Source organism: Dryobates pubescens, chromosome 10 (genome assembly GCF_014839835.1).
Source record: "Dryobates pubescens isolate bDryPub1 chromosome 10, bDryPub1.pri, whole genome shotgun sequence".
Classification (NCBI taxonomy): domain Eukaryota; kingdom Metazoa; phylum Chordata; class Aves; order Piciformes; family Picidae; genus Dryobates; species Dryobates pubescens.
In genome coordinates this window covers 36351823-36374924 of record NC_071621.1, presented here as the reverse complement: position 1 = coordinate 36374924, position 23102 = coordinate 36351823, and the positions used below count along the sequence as shown (strand labels likewise).

Below are 23102 nucleotides of genomic sequence, written 5' to 3'. Positions count from 1 at the left end.
GATACAGAGACAGGAGAGTGGCATCTGCTTTCCTTTCTGCAACACATACATTCTACCTGGGAATTTCCCAGGCTATTCAGTGGCAACACTACTTGGCTTACAAAATTTGACAAGGACTACTGGCCAAGACACTGTGGCTGGAGATGACAAAACACAGCCATCAAATGCAATTGCACTCTCTGTTAAGCAGCAGGTATTCTTAACTGTTTGAGCAGGTCTTGCAGCTGACAGTCTTGCTGTGGAACTATTAGACTGACACAGTTTCCAGTCTTTTTGACTGTTAGGGCATCCTCTTTAACAGGAACCTTTTTCTCCTCTCTACTTGACTCAGATCGATTACAGTCTGGAATGCAAACAGATTCTTCACTGTGAAGATATAAAATATAAAGAAGAAGTTTTTTCAAGTGTTTATATATGGCCAAAACAGAGCTGAATACTGTACGACAACATACAGCTGATACACTTGTCTGACATTTACACGCACTTTCCTTCTCTGCAAAGGTCTTTTATATGGTGACTCCAGAAAGCTTATGAATGAGGACTAAATATCACTGAAGGCAATGCAATGGAGGGAAAAAAAATAAACCCAGAGAGCACACAGACAACAAACAGAACCCCAGCTGACAGAGAATGACAGGGGTGTGTATACATTATGCATGGCACCCAGTGAGGAATGGTCCTGATGTCATTTAAACAGCAGGAGTCCCCTGGATGTGTGCTCCATGGCATCGTGGTTGATAGTCTTATGTACATGAGCAAACGTTGTTGTACCTAAAGGGAACGTAGCACTGTGCAAGTGTTACACTGAACACCCTCCTGAGGTGATAAAAGCCACCTGTGATGGAACAGTTGGGGAAAGTAAAGGTGGAATTTGGTCATACTGTGCTCTGATGATACATTTATAAATGGCTTACAGAGGTGGACAAGAAATGAGCAGATCTCTTAATAAGTGGTAAACACAATACTTCTGGAGTAGTAAAATGTAGCACAATGCTGCATGCTTATTAAGAGTGCTGTTTCATGAAAGATTTATAACCATCTGTGCCACATGTGGCTTAGGCATTTATTAATCAAGATGTCTGGAGAAATAGGTTTTAGATCCTGTGGGAGTGTTTAACATTTGGAAATTTGACTGGGCTCAAAGTGAGATGAATAGCTGATAGCTCCACAGCATTGAAGGGTTTGGAATATTTCAATGCAAAAATATCAAAATGGCCATATTGAAACAGATCATCCCATTAGCACTGCCAAAAGGAATGTAGTATTTGATAGTCAGTAAAATGGTGACGTTGGCCTACAGTGCCATACAGTATACAATGGCCAAAACAGAGTAGAAAATAATACTTCAATAAAATTAAATGGAGAAAATCACAAACAAGCAAAAAAAAAAAAAAAAAAAAAGATGCTCTGAGCTCTCTCTGAAATGAATTGGGAGCTTTCTTTAAAATGACTGTAAAACCTAGCACTGTCACACAAGATAGTTTGACTGAGAGGAACCACCATTTTCATGTTGAAAATGTTTTCACCCATCAGCTTTCCTCTGCTGCTTTGATCAGACTTAATGTAACCCCTAATATGTAGCAAGACCACCATTCCAGAAAAGTTCTGGAGCTGATTACTCCAAGTCTGAAGACTCTTTAGCTGCTCCAGTGGCTGACTGAGTGAGATATAAGGTTTCTCCTCCCCAAAGCACCATACTACGACAACATCACACAGGACACGTGGTTGGGATCACTTGAATGAACATGGTGCAGGGTTGGGGTTTTTTTGGTGGTCAGATGGAACACAGAGATCAGCAGTGGCCACGTGTTTTGGTTTTGTCTCTTTTTCTTCTCCAAACATACTGCATGGGATGCACAGGAATTACAGACAGAGGATCTGGCCTGGCATTGTCCCAGGGCTGCTCCTCTTGTTCACAGACATAGTACACTGCACTAAGGCCACTTGCTGTTTGCTTACCTGGTCATTGTAGCTCTCCCACCATTCCCCATACTCCCTTTTGGGGTGAAACACTCTATTTCCGACTTGTGCGGGGCCAGTCTCCTGCCTTTGTACCTAATAAATCACGACAACAACAGGAGCAAACAGAAAGAAGTGATTGTGTGCTCAGCTTCCTGCGACAGCTGCTGTGCCATGCACATGAATGCTACTGGGGCAGTGGTGGGATACAGTGCAAAGCAGCCCTGAGCGTGGTGGAGTAACTGCAGAAAATCCCCAGCCCTGGGCTAAAGCAAACAGGGCTGTCTAGGAGAGGTGCTCACTGTTTTCTGTATATATATATAGCTAGGAGAAGCTAAAAAGATCCTACAGCACATATAAGATGCTAACCTTTTGTCTTTAGTATTTTTTTGCAGTTAAACCAAAAATGGTCTAACTGAATGGCTAAATAATTTCAAAGAAACAACACTTGCATTAAGGATCAGTGTGAAATCAGTTGGTGGCCACACTCTCAATGCTAACAATCTTTTCCTCTGATCCTCCATCTCTGTAATACTTGATTTGTTTCTCTGCTTGTCAAAGCAAGCCCCAGGGCAGCTGCTTGGTTAGATAAAATTTGGGTGGGCTAACTGTGTTGTGAGTGGGCCTTCCTCTCTCCACTAGCTAAAAACAAAGCAGGGTAGATGACTTGCTGAGATGTAGACAGGAAGTCAGATGGTATCACAGCCCCAGTCCTAGGACTCAGCACAGTATTATGAATGCTTCAAATTCCATCCCTTGCACCCGGATGGAAATATCATTTGAATAAATAATTTAGTGCTTGAAGACCAAAGGAATCCTTGGATAGTACACTAGGACAGGAACTGGTTGTTGCTTACTCTGTGAGCACTGGGATGTGAGCATTGAAAAGATCACATATTGACTCTTTTCCCACTGGTGAATTGCACCCTAATTGTATAAATTCTTGTGCTAGGTGTTGAAACACCTGTCTGAATGCTTTAATAAAAGTGGGGCAAAGTGCCTGCATATGTCTTATCAAAGAGTTTGTGATACTCCTTTCCCACATGCTATGAGCTGCACTGGGTTTAGCACATTTCTATGGGGATAGCTTGTACATTTTAACACTCCTAACACTGCAGAATAAAAGAGATATTTATTGCTTGTCCATTGGCTTGATCTAGATACCCAAAGTTATCTTGAAGAGAATAACCCTGTGAAAGAAAAATAACCAGAGTACACACAAAGTGAAGCTAAACTTTGGATGCAATTGTGGTAGATTCCCAGAGGCAGAGTATATTGCATAAATAACTGAGGAAGAAGCTTAGTGAATCTGAGTGAACTGAAGGTAGTGAAATGAGGTGTGCCCAGAGCAGAGAAGTCCTGTCATTTGCAAATTATAACCTTGCTGAAAGGAGGAACAACAGGAGTTTTGTGGACTGGCTGCCAAGGTTTTAAGGCAATCCAAAGTGCAGTATATGCAGTGCTCCCAGATAGGCATGAAGCTTGTGCAGGACACAGACATATTAAATGGAAGTTGATTCCTAGAGCAGAAGAAAAAGTGGAAGAGCTTAGAAAATATGTAAATTCAATGCAAACTCAAAGGAAGTCAGACTAGATCATATAAGTTCAATCAGGGTAGCCAAGGAGAAAGAGCAAAGAGAAAAGACTGTGTAGAAGTTTCACATGAAAGAAAAAGAAATATAGTTGGAGTGGAAGGTGTTAGACGTCAAAGAAAGTAGAGTTTAGGAAGAGCAGGAAGGAAAATCACAATTACATTTAGACCCAATAATCAAAAGAGATACTCTGAGCCCAACAAGACAGAAGGAGAAAAAGTCAAGACTAAGAGAAGAACTCTCAATGCTTGTTATGTGCTGGCTACTAAAAAGTAGCCAATAGAAGGAAATGAGGCAAGCGTCCTTGGTAACTCTGTCCTGAAGAGCCCCTGATTAGGATGCATGTGACCCACACAAAGAAGCTCCTCAAGCTGCCCATTCATTGCCATCAAAGTGAATGGAGAGACTACTATGAAACCTCCAACTTTTCCACCTACTCAAGAGCAAATGACACCATCAGAAACAGAATGCTTCAAAGCCTTGAACCATAGTAACTGTTCTACTGCCATTTGTTCACTGTTAAATAACTTGTTAGTTATCCAAACAGTGACCAAACTCTGGTCCCAGTGTAGAAAGTGCATTTAACTACCGTGTGGAGGCTGCAGAGTTCTTTGGGTGACCGTTTGGGAAAGACATGCCAGAGATTCTGTGTAAACAGTATTGGCAGCTTTCAGAGCAGATAAAAGACGTGATACTGCCTCAGAATGTCTTGCACTAGAAAAATGTCCCCTTCCTGGCCATTAAAACAGAAATAATAATGAACAATTATATGTGTATATATATGCTTTAGAAGATTTAATCTGAGGAGAGAAAAAACCAAAACCCTCTCAAACATTCCTTTACAGTAGTTAAAAATAATACTATTACAAAAATTATTTTACTACTTCAGCTGCTATGTGAAGGAGGCATAAAATGCAACATGTGAGCAGTGCTTGCAAGAACAGATTGCTTTTCTTCTGCTCCTGCTCTCGGCTAGCTTCCATACAGAGCTTCATGGGTGCTTTGAACAACAGGAGGGCATTGATCAAGTCCAAGTGCCAGGTGCTGCACTTTGGGCACAACAACCCCATGCAGTGCTACAGGCTGGGGACAGAGTGGCTGGAGAGCAGCCAGGCAGAAAGGGACCTGGGGGTACTGGTTGACAGCAGCTGAACATGAGCCAGCAGTGTGCCCAGGTGGCCAAGAAGGCCAATGGCATCCTGGCCTACATCAGGAAGAGTGTGGCCAGCAGGAGCAGGGAAGTCATTCTGTCCCTGTGCTCAGCACTGGTTAGGCCACACCTTGAGTCCTGTGTCCAGTTCTGGGCCCCTCAATTTAAGATGGACATGGAGACATATGAACGTGCCCAGGAAGGGCAACAAAGCTGGGGAGGGGTCTGGAACACAGCCCTATGAGGAGAGGCTGCGGGAGCTGGGGTTGCTTAGCCTGGAGAAGAGGAGGCTCAGGGGAGACCTTCTGCTCTCTACAACTCCCTGAAGGGAGGTTGTAGCCAGGTGGGGGTTGGTCTCTTCTCCCAGGCAACCAGCACCAGAAGAAGAGGACACAGTCTCAAGCTGTGCCAGGGGAAGTTTAGGCTGGAGGTGAGGAGAAAGATCTTCCCAGAGAGATTTGGCACTGGAATGTGCTGCCCAGGGAGGTGGTGGAGTCACCATCCCTGAAGGTGTTCAAAAGGGGATTAGCTGTGGCACTTGAAGCCATGGTTTAGTTAGTCATGAGGTGTTGGGTGAGAGGTTGGTCTTTTCCAGCCTTATTGATTCTATGATTGTATGACTTCATTTTGCAAGATTGTGTAACAGTAGGACAGGAACTGTTTGCAGCATCATTTCATTTGCACAGTTCAGCCTACGATGCTTGGTTCAGAACGATGAGGATGCTGTTGTGATATAAATAGTTCAAAAAAGTAAGCCTGAACACATGTGCTCAGTTAATGCAGCCAAACAATTTAGATCAATCAATCACTATTTTAATTAAATTTAAGTTGATTTGGAAATTCAAACCAATCCCTAACACTGTACACAAATTAAACATCATTGTAATCAGGGCATTCAAGTATATCAATTCATTATACAAATGGAATGTTTTAGCAGCAATGTATCAAAATCTTTCAGACCTAATAAGTTTCACTAAGTTTCATAAAAGATTTTTTTTTTCAGTCACTTCACTGTGTTTTAAGTTTAACTCATCACAGTATCAAGCTTGTCCAAAACCAGACACCAAGACTAAGTCATTTAGGGGAAAAATAAAGAAAAATGAAGGATTCAAACCATTCAGTAATCTCTCAATGTAATTCTCTTTTTTTTTAGCATATTCAATTAAAATAGCTCCAAATGATCCATTTGGTAAGGGATTCATTAATAAATGCAGACTAATCAGTCAAAAGGATAGTGACTTTCTCTGAAGAGTCATTTCTTTGTGTTTTTTTTCCTTGCATCAAAATTCTTTTCTAGCAAGGCTATGAAGTAAAGAAATACAGAACACAGAATACAGAATTAACCAGGCTGGAAAAGACCTTCGAGATCTTCAAGTCCAACCTATCATCCAACACCATCTGATCAACTAAACCATGGCACCAAGTGCCTCATCCAGGCTCCTTTTAAACACTTCCAGGAATGGCGATTCCACCACCTCCCTGGTGTGGCCTAACCAGTGCTGAGTATAGGGCACAATGACTTCCCTGCACTTGATGGCCACACTGTTCCTGATGTAGGCCAGGATGCCATTGGCCCTCTTGGCCACCTGGGCACAATGCTGGCTCGTGTTCAGCCTACTATCAACCAGTACCCCCAGGTCCCTTTCTGCCTGGCTACTCTCCAGCCACTCTGTCCCCAGCCTGTAGCACTGCATGGGGTTGTTGTGACCAAAGTGCAGCACCCTGCACTTGGACTTCTTAAGCATTATTTTTCCATCTCTCCTTATTCACATTCTCTCCTACTCTCCTTTTTAGCTCTCCATGTAAAAGAGTTGATTGAAAAGCCTGAGAATCACAGAAAAATTATTTGTCTGCTCTGCCAAATAATGGTTTTGGCTGTGGTTTTGTTGTTGTTGTTGGGTGTGTGTTGGGGTTGGCTGGTTTGTGTTTTGTGTCTGTGTGAGTGGTTTGGTTTGGTTTGGTTTTTTGTTGCTGTTTTATTTTCTGTGTTTTGGGTTGGGTTTTGTTGTTGTTGGAATAGTTTTGACTTGTTTTGCTTTGCTTTATTTTGTTTTGCTTTGTTTTTCAGTGAAATAAACCAGACTTGTAAAGGTCTTCCAGCATAAAGCCAGTACAAAAGGCTGATTGGTAGGGTACTTAGGGGTACAACAGACCCAGACTGGATTTTCTTCTCTGCCATTCTATGACAATAAAGTAAATTTATTTTCACCAGGCTAGAAATTAGCTCTCTGCCTTTTCCAGTCAGTATTTATTTCATACAAGACAGAATTACTCCACCAGGCTCCAGCAGGAAAGCAATCCATGCTGGCATAATTGACAGGTAGCTGATGGAATTCCAAACAGGAGATGATACACCAGCCACGAGCTCACTGGTCTGAGGTTACAACCTCTGCTATATTCAACTCCATTTCTCTATGAGTAACTCCCTGCAGCTCCCTGCAGAAACTATGGAACCAATAATTGTAATGAAGACTGTGACTTATTCTCCAGCTTGGGAAAGTTGTGTTTTCCTTCATTTTGCCAGGCAATGGACCTGGTGGAATGTTAGCCTTAGTGTTCTGTGTGACCAATAACATCAGCAAAAGTACTCAGACCTCTGATTGTATTTTATGAACCTATAAACCAGGCTCTGACAAAAGTGTGTGAAGAAAAAGTTTTTGCAAATTAGTTTGAAAGAGAAGTGCAGTGCTCATTTATCTTCATTCAAAAAGTGTCAGAGGAACTGTTCAGGCTGCATATAAATGAAGACAAAATTGGCACTTTTACTGTAAGAAATGTGTCCCAATAGAATATGCTGTGGGACAAATTCATGATCAGTCTCTTTCTCAGTGGATGCACATGTGAGGAATGGGAACCAACTTCAGCTTTTCACAAGACTCCCCCAGGTTTCCTTGTATTCTGTCTTTACAGTACCAAAAGCCACTGAGCCTGGAGTAGAGGAGGCTCAGGGGAGACCTTATTGCTCTTTACAATTACCTGAAGGGAGGTTGTAGCCGAGTGGGGTTGGTCTCTTCTCCCAGACAACCAGCACCAGAACAAGAGGACACAGTCTCAAGCTGCACCAGGGGAGGTTTAGCCTGGATGTTAGGAAGAAATTCTTCCCAGAAAGAGAGATTGGCCATTGGAATGTGCTGCCCAGGGTGGTGGTGGAGTCACCATCCATGGAGATGTACAAAAAGGGACTGGATGTGGCACTTGAAGCCATGGTTTAGCTAGTCATGAGGTGTTGGGTGACAGGTTGGACTCTCTGAGGTCTTTTCCAACCTTATTCATTCTATGATTTTATGTTTCTCTGATAAGATTGGACACCTGGGCAATGGGAATTACACAGGCTGCATCTTTGAGCCCCTTGGCATGGTATGTGCAACAGCAGCAGAGTTTTATTCTGATGGGAATTCCCATCAGAGTCTGGTAACAAAACATCTTCCTGGCGTATTTCCTAATAATGCAATGCAGTAGTCACTAGTCAGACCTCCAAGAAGTTGTAACAGCTAAGACTGTTAGAGTTAGGTCAAGCATGGATTGTTAAATATGTATATTCCACCCCCCCCCACCCCCCCCCCCCAAGTGTTTTAAATGGATTTCAATCTGATTCAGAATTAGAATGAATGCTTGGAAAAAAAATTAAAATCTGAGAAGAAAAGGGTGAGGGTTTGAGAAATTTCACTTCAGGCTTCTGAAAGAACTGCCTAGGAAAAATGGCCAAGTTTTGTGCAGAACACCTCTTTTCTGTTCAAGACTGAGAAGGTGGTCTCTGTCTCTAGATGTTCTCTTGTTCTGGTGCTGGCTAGAAGGCACAGTTTCAAGCTGCTCCAGGGGAGGCTTAGCCTGGATGTTAGGAAGAAATTCTTCCCAGGAAGAGAGATTGGCCATTGGAATGTGCTGCCCAGGGAGGTGGTGGAGTCACCATCACTGCAGGTGTTTAGGAAGACACTTGATCGTGTGCTTGGTGCCATGGTTTAGTTGATTAGATGGTGTTGGGTGATAGGTTGGACTCAATGATCTCAAAGTTCTCTTCCAACCTGGTTAATTCTATTCTATTCTATTCTAATCTTGAGATTTTGATGCCGCTACATGACGTGCTGATATATGATAGACTGCACTATTTTTAAGCCATGGATGGCAGCTTCTAGATGGCTGATTCAAAACCATTTTTCTTATTTTTTTTTTTTGGTATCAAAATAGTTTCTGTTTGAATAGTAATGATGCAGATAGAGTCAGTCATAAGATGGAAAAAGAAAGAGAAAAGATAAGAGGGAAAACCAGCTGTTCTTTGCGGAAGCAGAGCACACTTCATGAGGGCAGACACCTGTTTCAAAAATATTTAATTATGGCACAGTTTGGGACTGTCTGATGTAAACACTAATTACAACCACTGGTGATGCAGGGCTGAATCCAGCCCACTGAAAAAAAATCTAGTGTGCTTAACATATTTTCTTCATAGAGGATAGGGAATGACGTTTAACAACACATGAGCCTGGACACTTGAACTCTTTTTCAGATGCCTGTGAAGGCAAGCTCTTGTTCCCTCAAAATGCTATTACTGTACCAGTGTAGCACTAGGGAGGGAGACAAAAAAATGCTCTTAAATAGTGTCTGATTCTTAGGTGGATATGAGAGCATCTTTGTCTAAGTAGATTAAGATAAAACAAAAGTATAGTGATTCATACAAGAAACACCTGAGGGTGTGTTGGCTCACTACAGCAAAGGATCCCCACTCCTGAATGAATGCTGTCCTGGTTCTGCAGTCACACAAGGTTCTTACAAGGTTCTTTAAAAGACAAGTTAATATATTAAGAGCCAAATGAGTAGTTCACTTGTTTTGACAGTCACAGTTTATGGTTAATTATTTAGGAAATCCTTTAGTAAATCCAGGTAGAATAAAGCATCACTGCCATGTAGGGCTATGAAGCTTTGATCTCATTGAGATTTATGGGTTGCTGTGGATAAATGTCTATGATAAGGTGCAGAAATCAATCTGCATCTTATTTTTCTGTTGTCTGGTATTGTGCTGTTCACATCTGTGTGGAGGAATTATGTGCAGTACCACAACACTCACTGCATCTCGAATATGGCTAAGATAATCTGACTCTTGTTGGTGAAGATTCTTCGCTGTTGAATGTTCATGTCTGCCTGCCTGGGTAATGCATTGAAAGTACAGATCCATCCCTTTTCAAACCATAGCATCATAGAATGGTCCAGGCTGGAATATGAACAGTTGCTTTCAGCAGTCCTAAACCATTTAGAAAAGGAGAATTTGGTTTGTATTTTTTCACAGGAGTACTTTTGGCTTGCAACAGGTACCTAGCAGCCTCTGTTTCCTGAGAATGTTATAAAAGAAACCTAAGGAGTTCTATATCATCATAGGGAGAATGACAACTGACAGTTAGAAAGCAAACAAACAAACAAACAACACTTTTAGCTGCCTAATTTCTTTCTTCTGTTTGTCACTGTAAAAATAGCAGAAACCTATATAGCTAAGCCTCCAAGCAAAGAACCTCATCTTGAGTGTTTTCTGACTTCACTTTTCTTTCCTCAGTTCCTATCTCACTACCTGAACATCTCTGCTGTGTCCAAGTCACAGCTATAGAAGGATGCCAAGCTCCTCTTGCTTATCCTATAAAATCATACAGGCTGGAACAATGCAGAATTTGCTGCTGAAGCAACTGAAGAACCTTCAAAGTGGTTGGGGATGTCCAAAGGAAGCAGCTGAAGGCAGGAACAATTGGCACAACTATAACTAACAGTAGGTGAATTGAAGAGGAGCAGAGTGAAGATTTGGGAGAAACATAAAGTGCAGAGAGAAAAATGTTGGTAGGACATTTTAAAACTTGCTTAGCAGGTATGTGGGAGAGACATATGAAGACATTAGAGGTGTTTTTAACACTTTGCTGGTCGCCTAGAGCAGTGTATTATCTGAGGTAATGGAAAGCAAACTTGCTTTTCTCCAGTTAGTAGAGGAAGATGGATGTGTTTTAAAGGCTGATGTATGTAAGCTCAGAAAATGGCACCAGTGTGATTTGAGCCATTTAAAGACAGGACCCAGAAGAGATGAACACCTACAGTGATGAAATTACTGTGTGAAATTCACACCTAAGATATTAGAAAGTTAAGAGGAGAGGCTGAGGGAGCTGAGGCTGTTTAGAATGGAGAAGATGAGGCTCAGGGGAGACCTTATTGCTCTCTACAACTACCTGAATGGTAGTTGTGGTCAGGTGGGGCTTGATCTCTTCTCCCAGGCAGCCAGCAACAGAACAAGAGGATACAGACTCAAGCTGCACAGGGGGAAGTTTAGGCTGGATCTTAGAAGGAAGATCTTCCCAGAAAGAGAGATTGCCCATTGGAATGTGCTGCCCACAGAGGTGGTGGGGTTTGACGTCCCTGGAGGCGTTTGAGAGAAGCCTGGATGAGGCACTTAGTGCCATGATTTGGCTGATTAGCTAGGCTTTGTTGATCAGTTGGACTTGATCTTGGAGGTCTCTTCCAACCTGCTTGATTCTGTGTGTAATTCTGCGTGTAAGAGCAGCTTTGGAAGTTCTATTCCCCAGGCCAAGGCAGCATGGCTGAAAGGCTTTGGTGCGCAGCCCTGGCTAGAAACATAGTACCAGCTCTAGTTGTAGAAATAAACACAGCCCATATCTTACCTACAGAATTAGTAAAGCATGAGGCAAGGTTGAATTAGTATTGCACTTCAGACTGTTTCAAAAGGGCTGTGCAGCATTTGTGCCAACAGTTCCTGGGACCTCAAGGTAAGATTTGCTCAATTTACTTATGGCCTTTCTAGTTCATGTGAAACTAACTCATGAGATAACTGGAAGAACATCTAGATATATCTGTACACAGGTTGTGTGGCTTTGCCAGCAGCTATGTAGTGTTCAGCATTGTTCTTTATGGAGTTGTTTCTGGTAGTCTGGTTTGTTAGCCCTGCTTTTAAATGAGGGTAGAATATATTTTAGTGAGTACTACAGTATCACAATAACCTGCATGAAATGGTTTTCCTTTCACTAGGTAATGAATAGTTTTTCCTTCTACCTCTCTCAGTACATGAAGAATCATTCCAACACATCCACTGGTTCCCTGAGTTTTCTTAATTGAAGAATAAGCCATGCAAAAAAAGTCATTTAGGACTTTTAACAGATGCATTGCTTTATTTAGGCAAAACCAGTCATGTTATCTGTCATTTTGCATCTGATGAGGAAGCTCTGAATAGAACATTGGCATTATCTGTTTGACAATGATTCGATGCAATACTAGACTCTGCTATAAATTAGTGTCAAGAAGCAAAATACTAATGATAGGGGCCCCTCTGTGTTCTGGTGACTGAAATAGTATGTTTCTTTAAAATACATCACTGACTCACTCTCTTTTAAATAAAACCCCTCTGAGCTTTTAAAATAACACTGTGTAGTTCTAGTGCATATTTCCTTTGATTCTGAGTACTTCAGTGTTCACTCGAAGAGCTATCCATCCAAACAAGCTTTTGAGTGTTGTACTGAATAATACCTTAAAACATACTGCTTTATGCAACAAGATTTTTCTTTTTTTTTAAATAAATGCTTCAATACTAAGTGAAATGTTTGCTCATGCTCTACTGTAAGCAGAACAGAAGCTGAAAGTGGTTTTCTTTCTCTGAGAAGATATCAGACGTAAGTGAAATGCTGAGCAGCGTATTAAATCTACTCAGCATATTTCAGGACCCTGCTTAATTATCTTTAATACAACTAAGTAGACATTGATTAGAGAGAGTTTCCCATGATTGATGAAATCAGTTTGCTCTTGGATTCCCAGACCCTTCAGGCTCACATTCAGCACTGCTGAGCTCACTGGCACCATTGCCATTTAACCAGCTGAAGATTCAGACACTTGCATTAGGATTATCTTCTTTTCAGTTTTATGTGTTGATTCATGCTCCTGGTGACATAAAAGTTCTCCTGCAACTTTCAAACAAAATGATCTGGTTCTTCATACCTTAGCAAATTTATCAACATAACAGCTTTGTGCTTCCTTTTGCCTATTGAACTCTCTCGGTGCTCCTCAGGACTGAAGCTATTTACAAGAGAGTGATATTTAAAAAGAAGTAATTGTCAAAGAAGATCTATTTCATTCTGCTAACAACTCACTACTGCAGATGGTATCTACACATTGAGAGAAAGACGTGGAAACTGAGCCCTCAAAAAGAAGAAAATACATTAAGTCTTTTAGGACACTTCTGAATAAAATAAAGACTCTAGACCAAATGATGACAAGTAAATCCTTCTGAAGCCCAAGATCCTCCTGTCATCTGTAGCTTCATCTTGCTGAGCAAAAAACCTGTGTGATGCAAATGAACTCTGCAGCGAAAATGAAGAAATATAACAATAATCTCAAAGAGGAAGACTGGCCTCCTATTGAGGACACAGTATGAAGAATGCCTCTTTTAGGTGGCCCAGAAGTTGTATTAGGGCCATTCAGGGTTACAAACAGAGGCTGTAGAAGAGGGCATGTCAGGTAACCATCAATTAAGCTGATAAAAGATTTATCATTTTAAAATAGTATCCTACTCTGCACCTGGAAAGGGACTGGAAGGCACCATCATTAACTAATCATAGGTACAAAATATCTTGCAACAGACTGGCTATTTCTGTACCAATTCAAAGTCACTGGAAGAGAAGCATTAGTAATAATCTGACAGAAAGAAATCATCACTTTGGCTTAATTCTTCCTGCAGGTATGATTAATAAAATCCTCCCTCAAGTTTGCATTTTGTTCCACACAAACACGGAAGCATTAACTGCCCTTGTACCATGCCAATTCCAGTTGTCAACAAAGGCATGTCTGGAAATACTCATATTATCAATCATGAAATCCACAGATGTTTCAGTGGAGAGGAAAATCTAGCTACTTGTCACTTCCAGGCTAGACTTGTGTGGCTGAGAAATGACAAAATCATTTAACTGCACTTTCATGGAGGTAGAATTCTTTGTGCTAGCAGATATGTAACCCAAATCATCCCCACAGCACCCATATCAAAAGTAAAAGGGATCAAAAGATTAAAATGAACCACTGAGCATGGTGAACTTCAATACCCTCTGTCATATGAAGCAGGACAGTATTTCCACTCCTTTTCCTTCAGTCTTTTACTGTGATTTTTATACACTGAACATATGAATTATCTTCATGATTTAGAATTCAAATTATTCCTTTGGAAGTCACAAAGAAATATCTCACAAGAGAGTATCTGTTCAGCAGAAGGAAGGATAGAAAGATAGGGTCCTGTGAGCATCTGGATTTGATGGAGTTAGGAAGATGAATATAGAAAAAGGTATCAAGGCAGATAAGAGAAGACAGGTGAGGGCAAAGAGAAAGAAAGCAGGAAGAGATAATGCACGGAAGGAAAATCAAAGGCATAGGAGATAAAAGGTATAACAGAACGGTCGTATGAAACAATCCTCAGATGCCTGAGAGTGGCTGCCCACAATGTCCCTTGTATTTGCTACTTCACCTTGATTATGTAGAAATAGCAGGAAACTTATGGCCTTGCTGCCATGACTAGAGGCAAAATACAGACACTATGCAAATCACTTAAGGGAAAGACATTGCACATCAGTGCATTCAGGAAAATGTGTTGAATTACATTTCTTGTTCTGTTGGGTTTTTCTCCTAAGATTTTTTTTCCTCTCTATATGAGGCATAGAGTTGACACAACCCATAAGTCCAGCTTTGTAATTGTTTGCTCATCACTCTGGCCCCTGTTTCACACAACATTTTGTCTAAATCAAACCAGAAACTGGTAAAGATAAGAGAGGACACGTTCCTCTCCCAGTGGAGAGCCAAACAGAATGAATATATTTTCCTCTGTCCTTCCACTATTAATTGCTCTCAGAAGACCATAATTGCCTCCCCACACTCCCACATCAGCAAACTTTACCTAAGGGTTTCACCAGATGATCCCCTTCTTCTCCACAGGTTGACCAGGCTACTTGAGCGGCTTGCAGCTGAAGATGACTTTCCATCCCCTACATGCATGCGGACCACAGTCGATGTGGTGAACGCACTGCGCACGTTCCTCTCGGGCTTAGCAAGGATGATATAGACCTTGGGCACAAACATGCAGCCGAGGGCCACCGTGGCACTCAGACTCACTGAGAAGCACATGGTGATTATCTTGTAGTTGCTTCCAAAATATATTGGCACAAAAGCCAGCCAAATGATGCAGGTGGTGTACATTGTAAAGGCAATGTACTTTGCTTCGTTGAAATTAGCAGGAACATTTCTTGTCTTAAATGCATAAAAGGTGCAGCTCAAAATGAGCAATCCATTATATCCAAGGGGAGTTACAACACCCAGGTTGGTGGTGTTACAAATCAGGTAGACCTCTCGGATGCTTGGATAATCATGCATTATATCTGGTGGCTCCATGATGAAGAGGGCGACGATTATGCCTAGCTGTATACATATCAAGATAAAAGCAATGACCAGTTGGGCGCAGGCACTCATGAACCTGGGTTTCTTTGTACAGATTTTCTTCTTGCTTCCAGCCAGGATTCTTGCAATGCGGTTGGTTTTAGTCACCAGAGCGGAGTAACTCATAGCCGGGGAGAGGCCGATGCCAATCCGCTGCAGGTAGCAGTAAATCTGTTGAGGTTTGGCGATGAGGCAGAAAGTGCACAGGTAACCCAAGCAGATGCCAGCTAGAATGATGTAGCAAAGCTCTCGGCTGGATGACTTGACCACTGGAGTATCACGGTACATTATGAATATAACTGTAACGAACAAGGTGGCCAGCAGCCCCAGGCATGCAAAAACAACGGCTGCGATGGGCTCAGGATCGCCCCATCTGAGATACTGGACTGGAATGAGGTCACAGCCTGCAGGAAAAGAAAAGAAAGGAAAAGAAAGGAAAAGAAAAGAAAAGAAAAGAAAAGAAAAGAAAAGAAAAGAAAAGAAAAGAAAAGAAAAGAAAAGAAAAGAAAAGAAAAGAAAAGAAAAGAAAAGAAAAGAAAAGAAAAGAAAAGAAAAGAAAAGAAAAGAAAAGAAAAGAAAAGAAAAGAAAAGATAAAATAAAATAAAATAAAATAAAAGAAAAGAAAAGAAAAGAAAAGAAAAAAGAAAAAAGAAGAAAAGAAGAAAAGAAAAGAAAAGAAAAGAAAAGAAAAGAAAAGAAAAGAAAAGAAAAGAAAAGAAAAGAAAAGAAAAGAAAAGAAAAGAAAAGAAAAGAAAAGAAAGAATGTAAACTGAAGTATGTAGGAGTGAGATTCTTTAATAGTACAGTTAGCAGCCTTCTGATATTTCTATTAGAATCATCATAGAATCATAGAATCAATAAGGTTAGAAAAGACCTCAGAGATCATCAATTCCAACCTATCACCCAACACCTCAGGACTAATTAAACCATGGCTTCATGTGCCATGTCCAATCCCTTCTTGGACACTTCCAGGTACGGTGATTCCACCACCTCCCTGGGCAGCACATTCCAATGGCCAATCTCTCTTTCTGGGAAGAATTTCTTCCTAACATCCAGTCTAAACCTCCCCTGGTGCAGCTTGAGACTGTGTCCTCTTGTTCTGGTGCTGGTTGCCTGGGAGAAGAGACCAACCCCCACCTGGCTACAACCTCCCTTCAGGTAGTTGTAGAGAGCAAGAAGGTCTCCCCCGAGCCTCCTCTTCTCCAGGCTAAGCAACCCCAGCTCCCTCAGCCTCTCCTCACAGGGCTGTGCTCCAAACCCCTTCCCAGCTTCGTTGCCCTTCTCTGGACACTTGTCAACAACACAACACCTCAGCAACTCAACATCTTTCCTAAACTGAGGGCCCCAGAAGTGGACACAGTTACCAGCTTCTAGTACTACTGCATATTCTTTGACAAGAAATTTGAATCAAAAATGTCTTAATCTGGCAGCTGGCCTTTACATGTAGATAATGATATAGCAGCTGAATTCTGTTCAGTTTCTAATGTTGCAGCAGAGGCAAATCATAACCAAGCATGTCTCATTAGTTTCAGGCTATTTCATGCCTTCTTTGCTTTATTACTCTTTGTACATTCTCTATGAAATATCTGAGAAAAGAATTGAAAACTTGTGCAATCTTTTTCCCCATCACTGGCTGTACCTTACAAGGAGAATGCTAAACTGAGCAATGATTTATTCCTCAATTAAGATTTAAGGACTGGTTGGTCTTCATAAAGCAATGATTGGTGAGGTATTTTTATAACACATCTGCAGTTTCTGACAATGGCACTTTGCAGAAAGGGACAAATAGTTCAGGTAGGTGAAATAAGAGGAAACAGCACCATGACTGTTTGGGTTAGGCTGATGCTCAGGATTATACCAAGGCAAAAGCTGAAGAAGAGAACTCATTCTTGTTCCCTAAGCGTGTGTATTTTCAGGGTTCATTTGTAAAAGAGCCTGCCCCATGGGCCACCTCTGCAAAGGCATATGTGCTAGCAGGCACAGGAGAGGCTAAGCGAGCTGGGGTTGCTTAGCCTGGAGAAGGGAGGCTCAGGGGAGACCTTCTTGCTCTCTACAACTACCTGAAGGGAGGGTGTAGACAGGTGGGGGTTGGTCTCTTCTCCCAGGCACCAGAACAAGAGGACACAGTCTCAAGCTGTGCCAGGGGAAGTTTAGGCTGCATGTTAACAAGAAATTCTTCCCAGAAAGAGAGATTGGCCATTGGAATGTGCTGCCCAGGGAGGTGGTGGAGTCATCATACTGAGAGTATTTAAAAAGAGCCTGGATGAAACATTTGGTGCCATGGTTTAGTTGATTAGATGGTGTTGGGTAATAGGTTGGCCTTGATGATCTCAAAGGTCTTTTCCAACCTGGTTAATTCTGTATTCTGAAACTCCACATGGAACAGAGCCAGCAGCCTTGTCATGTGGTCCCTGCAGTGTGATGAGACAGGTTTTGGCTTGTGAAAAGGCTTTCAGGAGCCAGCCCAATTTAGAGCAGGTGTAGAATTGTTCTACTCTGTGCTCAAGAGTGCACAGGTTCTGGGACCAGAGCCCTACTAATAGTGATGTAAAACTGCCTCTGTGTTCTTCTGGCCAGAAATGTAGGCAGTGTGAGCAAGGCACTGGATATACATGTGAACAGAAATACAGGCAGGTATGAAAAATCAGTGTCCCATTTGACACACTAGGGAAAATGCTTTCTGAAAGGAGCATCAAACATCAACAACCACTTACAGATAAGGATGTGTGTGGATCTGCTGGGGAAGGAAAAAAAAAGAAAGGATATTCTGGAAAGCCATCTGGCTTAATTTAGGGATGGGCTAAATTATGCCACAAACAAGGAGAGCAGAAGCTCTTGAAGTCTTGGCCAGTGCCAGAAGTCTGTTAGCTCCCTGTGCTCCTTCTGTAGATGTACACTTGTCAGTTATTTCTGATTTTTCATATTTCATCAAAAATAGTTCTTCTGGGAGAAGAGTTCATAGCTATGAAGTGCTGCATTGTACTCCATATTTTTTGAGGGATTTGATCTTGACACTCTCTTAATTTGTTATTACAGCCATGACACCTATGAGACTTTACCATACCCTCAGCATCCATAAAGATATATTAGCTTAGCACTGAATAGCTCTTTTATGGTAAGTAATATAAAATATATAACTAAGCTAGTTCCAAAGGTAAACATGACAGACTAAGGCTTGTGAACAAAATGCACCCTGGAAAGTGAAGGGATTTTGGTGAAGTCTCTTAAGCTGAAGCTCCTGAATCTGCACACAGGGACTCAAACTGGCAGAAAATTGCTGCTTGTTTAGTAAGACCTAAATATTTTCCAGTGAGTTCAACCTGCTGACAAAAGACTTGGTTTTCTTGCTAGCTTTTCACAGACCCTTCCAAGGATAGCAGAAGCCCAAACACAAGGCTGGAACCTAAACAACTTAGCCACATTATAGCTGTGAATGAGCCTCCACTTAGGGTTTGGCACATATTGTTTAAGTTGTATTGATATTATCTTGTTAGACATTTTCTATTAATACTTTGAATGTTTCCCTCGTTGCAATCCCAAAAGATGGGAAAAAGGTTATCTTGATTAGTTTTTTGTCTGGAAGAAAGAAGGCTGAGGGATGCCCTTATCTTGCTCTGCAGCTACCTGAGAGGAGGTTGTAGCAAGGTGGGGGTTGATTTCTTCTTCCTAGTAACAAGTGATTGGACAAGAAGAAACAACCTCAAGTTATTACAGAATTATTACAGAGTTAACCAGGTTGGAAAAGAACTTTGAGATCATCAAGTCCAACCTATCAGCCAACACCATCTCATCAACTAAACCATAGCATCCAGTCTCTTTTTAAACACTTCCAGTGATGGTGACTCCACCACTTCCCTGGGCAGCCCATTCCAAAGGCCAATCTCTCTTTCTGTGAAGAAAGCCTCAAGCTCCCCTGGTGCGGCTTGAGACTGTGTCCTCTCACTGTGCCAAGGGAGATATAGTTTCGAATTAGGAAAAACTTCTTCACTGAAAGAGTTGTCAAGCAGTGGAACAGGCAGCCCAGGGATGTGGTGGAGTCAACATTCTTGGAGGTATTTAAGGCATGTAGATGTGGTGCTGATAGACATGATTTAGTGGTGACATGGTAGTCCTAGACTAACAGTTGGTCTTGAAGATCTTAAAGGTCTCTGTCAACCAAAATAATCCTATGATTAGATGTGCTGGCTTCTTAGCTGCTACAGTTCTCAGGCTGGCACATTTACTGAAGTCATCAACAGAGGCACATTTGCACCATCGATGTATGCAGCTGAGGACTCTGCATGTGTTCATTCTGCCACCTCTGTAGGGCAGGAGTTGGAATCAGCCATGCCTTAAACCATAAAAGCTGGGACATCTGTAGCTCAGGAGCCTAAGTCCCTAGTAACTTATACTCCTTTATCTGCGTCTGGCAGTAAAAGGCAAGACCATGAATCTCAGAATAATTCATTAAAGTTAGTCTGTGACCACATGGGGTATGATTCTTCAATTACACAAATGTAACTGGCACAACTGATGAATTGCAAAACCAGGTCCAGCCTTATGTTAGCTCTAATGTTTTGATTCAAGTTTCACCAAAAGAAATTGCTGGCTCTGTGTGTTGTAAATGTTTTGTTCAAAATGTGTCATGTTCAGCAAACTTTCCATAATGTAAGGCACGATTACAAGTGGATCCTTCTGGCTTTGTTGGCAAGCCTGTCTTCAGGAAGCCCAGGAGCCTCCAAGAGCTGTTTGTTGAGTTCAGCATTCTTGAACCAGCTCACCTGAGCCCAAAGTGCTGAATGGCTCCCACTACAGACTTGGGTTGTAAATGGAAGATAAAGTCCACACCTTATGTGGAACAATGGAACAAGACAATGGGGGAAGAAAAATCCACAAACTCAGCAACAAGGGAGGGGGGAGATGACAGTCAGAGCTCTTGGTCATAATATTGCTACCTGAACCCTTAACTCATCCCTCTCTGCTTTCTCCAAGAGACTGCTGTGACAGTGACTTATGGGAATGGTTACAATTCTTTTGCAACAAGAAATACAAAGGAAAGAGAAACACAGGGCACAGAAAATCGGGGTGAAAATTGGACGTCATCTCTGCTGATGTGCATTTATAATGGTAAAAAACATTCAAATTGTGCTTCTTCCCTTGGTCTGAATGACAGCCTTACCAATTATGGTTGAAAGCAAGGCCCTAGTAATGTTCTAGCAGAAAAATCAATGTCAGCACGGAGTAAATTGTGTTCTGCCTCACACTCACAACTGTCAGATGATTGCTGAAATTACCAATGGCTGTAACTTTATTGCAAGCAACAATACAAGGAAAAAAGGTACTTTGCAGGCAACAAGCAGTTACTATTTGAAAATATTTTGGGCAAGACTTGAATAATAATTTTTTTTTGCCTGAAGTGTGGCAGGATCCAGTTTTAGGAGACAGTTGAGCCTCAGAACCTCATGGCTTCTGCCACAGCCCAAATCTGGGCTCAGTGGGAAGAGCTGATCAAGCCCTTCTAAAAATCTGCTGAGATTTGATGTAATATTGCCCCTGCCCTTGGCCCTGTGGGTGGTTTGTATGCCGTGGCAGTGGGTGTCCCAGACAGTGCTTAGAGCCAGGACAGCAGCAGCTCTCAGCACTGCCTGTTCTCTGCAGCTCTCACTGACTGTACAAGCATACCCTCAGGATGAGGAATGCAGCTGTCCTTGCTTCTCAGCGAGGAAGCCAGATCAGTACAAACAGAATGGGATACAGCATCAGTGTTGCCAGAGCTCTTTGAAATGACTGTTGTGTCACTTAGAGTTGGAGTGCCCTTTCCATTCCAAGCTGTTTGGAGTGCCCTTTCCACTCCAGGCTGTTTGGATAACCCAGCTCTTCTCTGGCAGTTTCAGACAGTCAGGCAAGATCATGATTCTGCTACCTTGCATTTACCTTATTTGCTGAAAGCATTTTGGTAACAACACTAAGGAAATACATTTCTGAATTTTAGCTTTATACTTGAATAGCAAAGGAAATATTTCAAGAGCTGTAAAATACTTCATTTTAATCCAGTTAAGCAAATGAAATAACCAGTGCATTTGTGAGTATGCGGAGAATGAGAACAATATCTTCTGAAGATAATACAAGTGTCACTGAAATGAATATAACCTACTTTTATTGCAGTCCCCAAGGCCACCAGATAAAACTTTATTTCTCTTGTTGTTGTGGGCTATCCCTGAATCACAGAAAGAGAGAATAATTGCCTCTTTCTCACCTCAAAAGTGTCCTTAAACAAACATTTGTGATAACTAGACCAAGATGTTTCTGCGTCCATTGAGAAGGACTGTGAGATGATGAATGAAACTTTCTAAGGCACCCTTCTTGAAAGCAGAAGGCCATATGCTCAAAGTCACTTGGATTTTTGGAGAATCAAAAAGCTATTTTAATCTTGATACTGAAAAATTGATTTCATTTAGCTTTGGTCCTCAGTTTTAAGAAAATCTGTTCATCTGTTTATAGCCATGCCTGGCATCTATTTCTCCTTCTCCACCGTGAATACAATGCAAAGAATCATAGAATCAGTAAGGTTGGAAAAGACCTCAGAGATCATCAAGCCCAACCTATCACCCAACACCTCATGACTAACTAAACCATGGCTTCAAGTGACATGTCCAGTCCTCTCTTGAACACCTCCAGGGATGGTGACTCCACCACCTCCCTGGGCAGCACATTCCAATGGCCAATTACTCTTTCTGGGAAGAACTTTCTCCTCACCTCCAGCCTAAACCTCCCCTGGCACAGCTTGAGACTGTGTCCTCTTGTTCTGGTGCTGGTTGCCTGGGAGAAGAGACCAACTCCCACCTGTCTTTTCAGGTAGTTGTAGAGAGCAATAAGGTCTCCCCTGAGCCTCCTCTTCTCCAGGCTAAGCAACCCCAGCTCCCTCAGCCTCTCCTCACAGAGCTGTACTCCAGACCTCTCCCCAGCCTCGTGGCCTTCTCTGGACACGTTCAGGAGTCTCAATATCCTTCTAAAACTGAGGGGCTCAGAGCTGGACACAGTACTCCCAGTGTGGCCTAACCAGTGCTGAATAGAGGGGCAGAAGAAGGGCTGTGAGGAACAGCGGAGGGGTTGACATATACTTCCTACTGGAGTTCCTCCTTCTGCAATTATGTGGCCCAGTAATGTGAAAAGTGGTGCTGTAATGTGTGGATATTGTTAACAGAAAGCAGAGATGAAGGAGAGCTACAGCAGGTTAGAAAACATGTCTAAACCAGGAGGAAGAAAATGACTTGGAGTGCATGTTGTGATGGTATTGGAGAAAAGGAGGAACTGCAAATATTTTTCTCAAAGAAGAGCCTGGTTGCTGAGGACTGTTGCATGAATAAGTAATGAAGCTGAGATTTTTGAGGAAATAAAATGTAGGGGGGGCTAAATAGTCCCTTTCTCACTTCAGCTTCACTTCTTGCTGGAGATATATTCCAGTAACTTTAATTTAATCAAGAGAAACTCTTCCTCTGACTTGTCCTTCCCACCACCTTTGGACTTTCTGGACTTCACAACTCCAATATCTTTTTTTCTGTTTTGAGATTAATTTCATTTTGCTACACATATTGCATCTGTTCTGTCTTCCTCTTTCTTGCTTCTGAATTCTGTTATTACAGAGATGTCTGAAAAAAAAAGCTCTAATCCCTCTCCCTCTCGGTGAGCAACATGATGCATTCATCTAGTGAAGTTTGTGGCACAAAACGGATGCTGGTCATTGAGCACAAGAAAGACAAGCAATGCTTTGTTGTGTGAGCCAAGAAATGATTCCAAAACTGGTTTTATCCAAGTTCAGATCTCTGCCAAACACTGAGGTGCAGCTCCATGGTGAAAGCCTCCTCACTTGCATGTCTGCTATATTTACAGGACTGTCATCTGAAGGTGATCATGCAAGGAAGACTTATTCCAATAATCTTTTTTATATGTGTAGCCTTGTGGAGCTGACATTACCTGA

The 23102-nt window shown here is 41.9% G+C and overlaps 1 protein-coding gene across 1 annotated transcript in view; it reads right to left on the bottom strand.

The window, feature by feature from the left end:
- The window catches only part of GRM5 (glutamate metabotropic receptor 5), a 259462-nt gene that overhangs the window by 7197 nt on the left and 229163 nt on the right, over positions 1-23102 (bottom strand). Inside the window, 3 exon segments of the mRNA XM_009901510.2 lie at positions 205-366; positions 1960-2055; positions 14609-15548. Of these exon segments, the coding sequence (XP_009899812.1) occupies positions 205-366; positions 1960-2055; positions 14609-15548 (1198 nt within the window).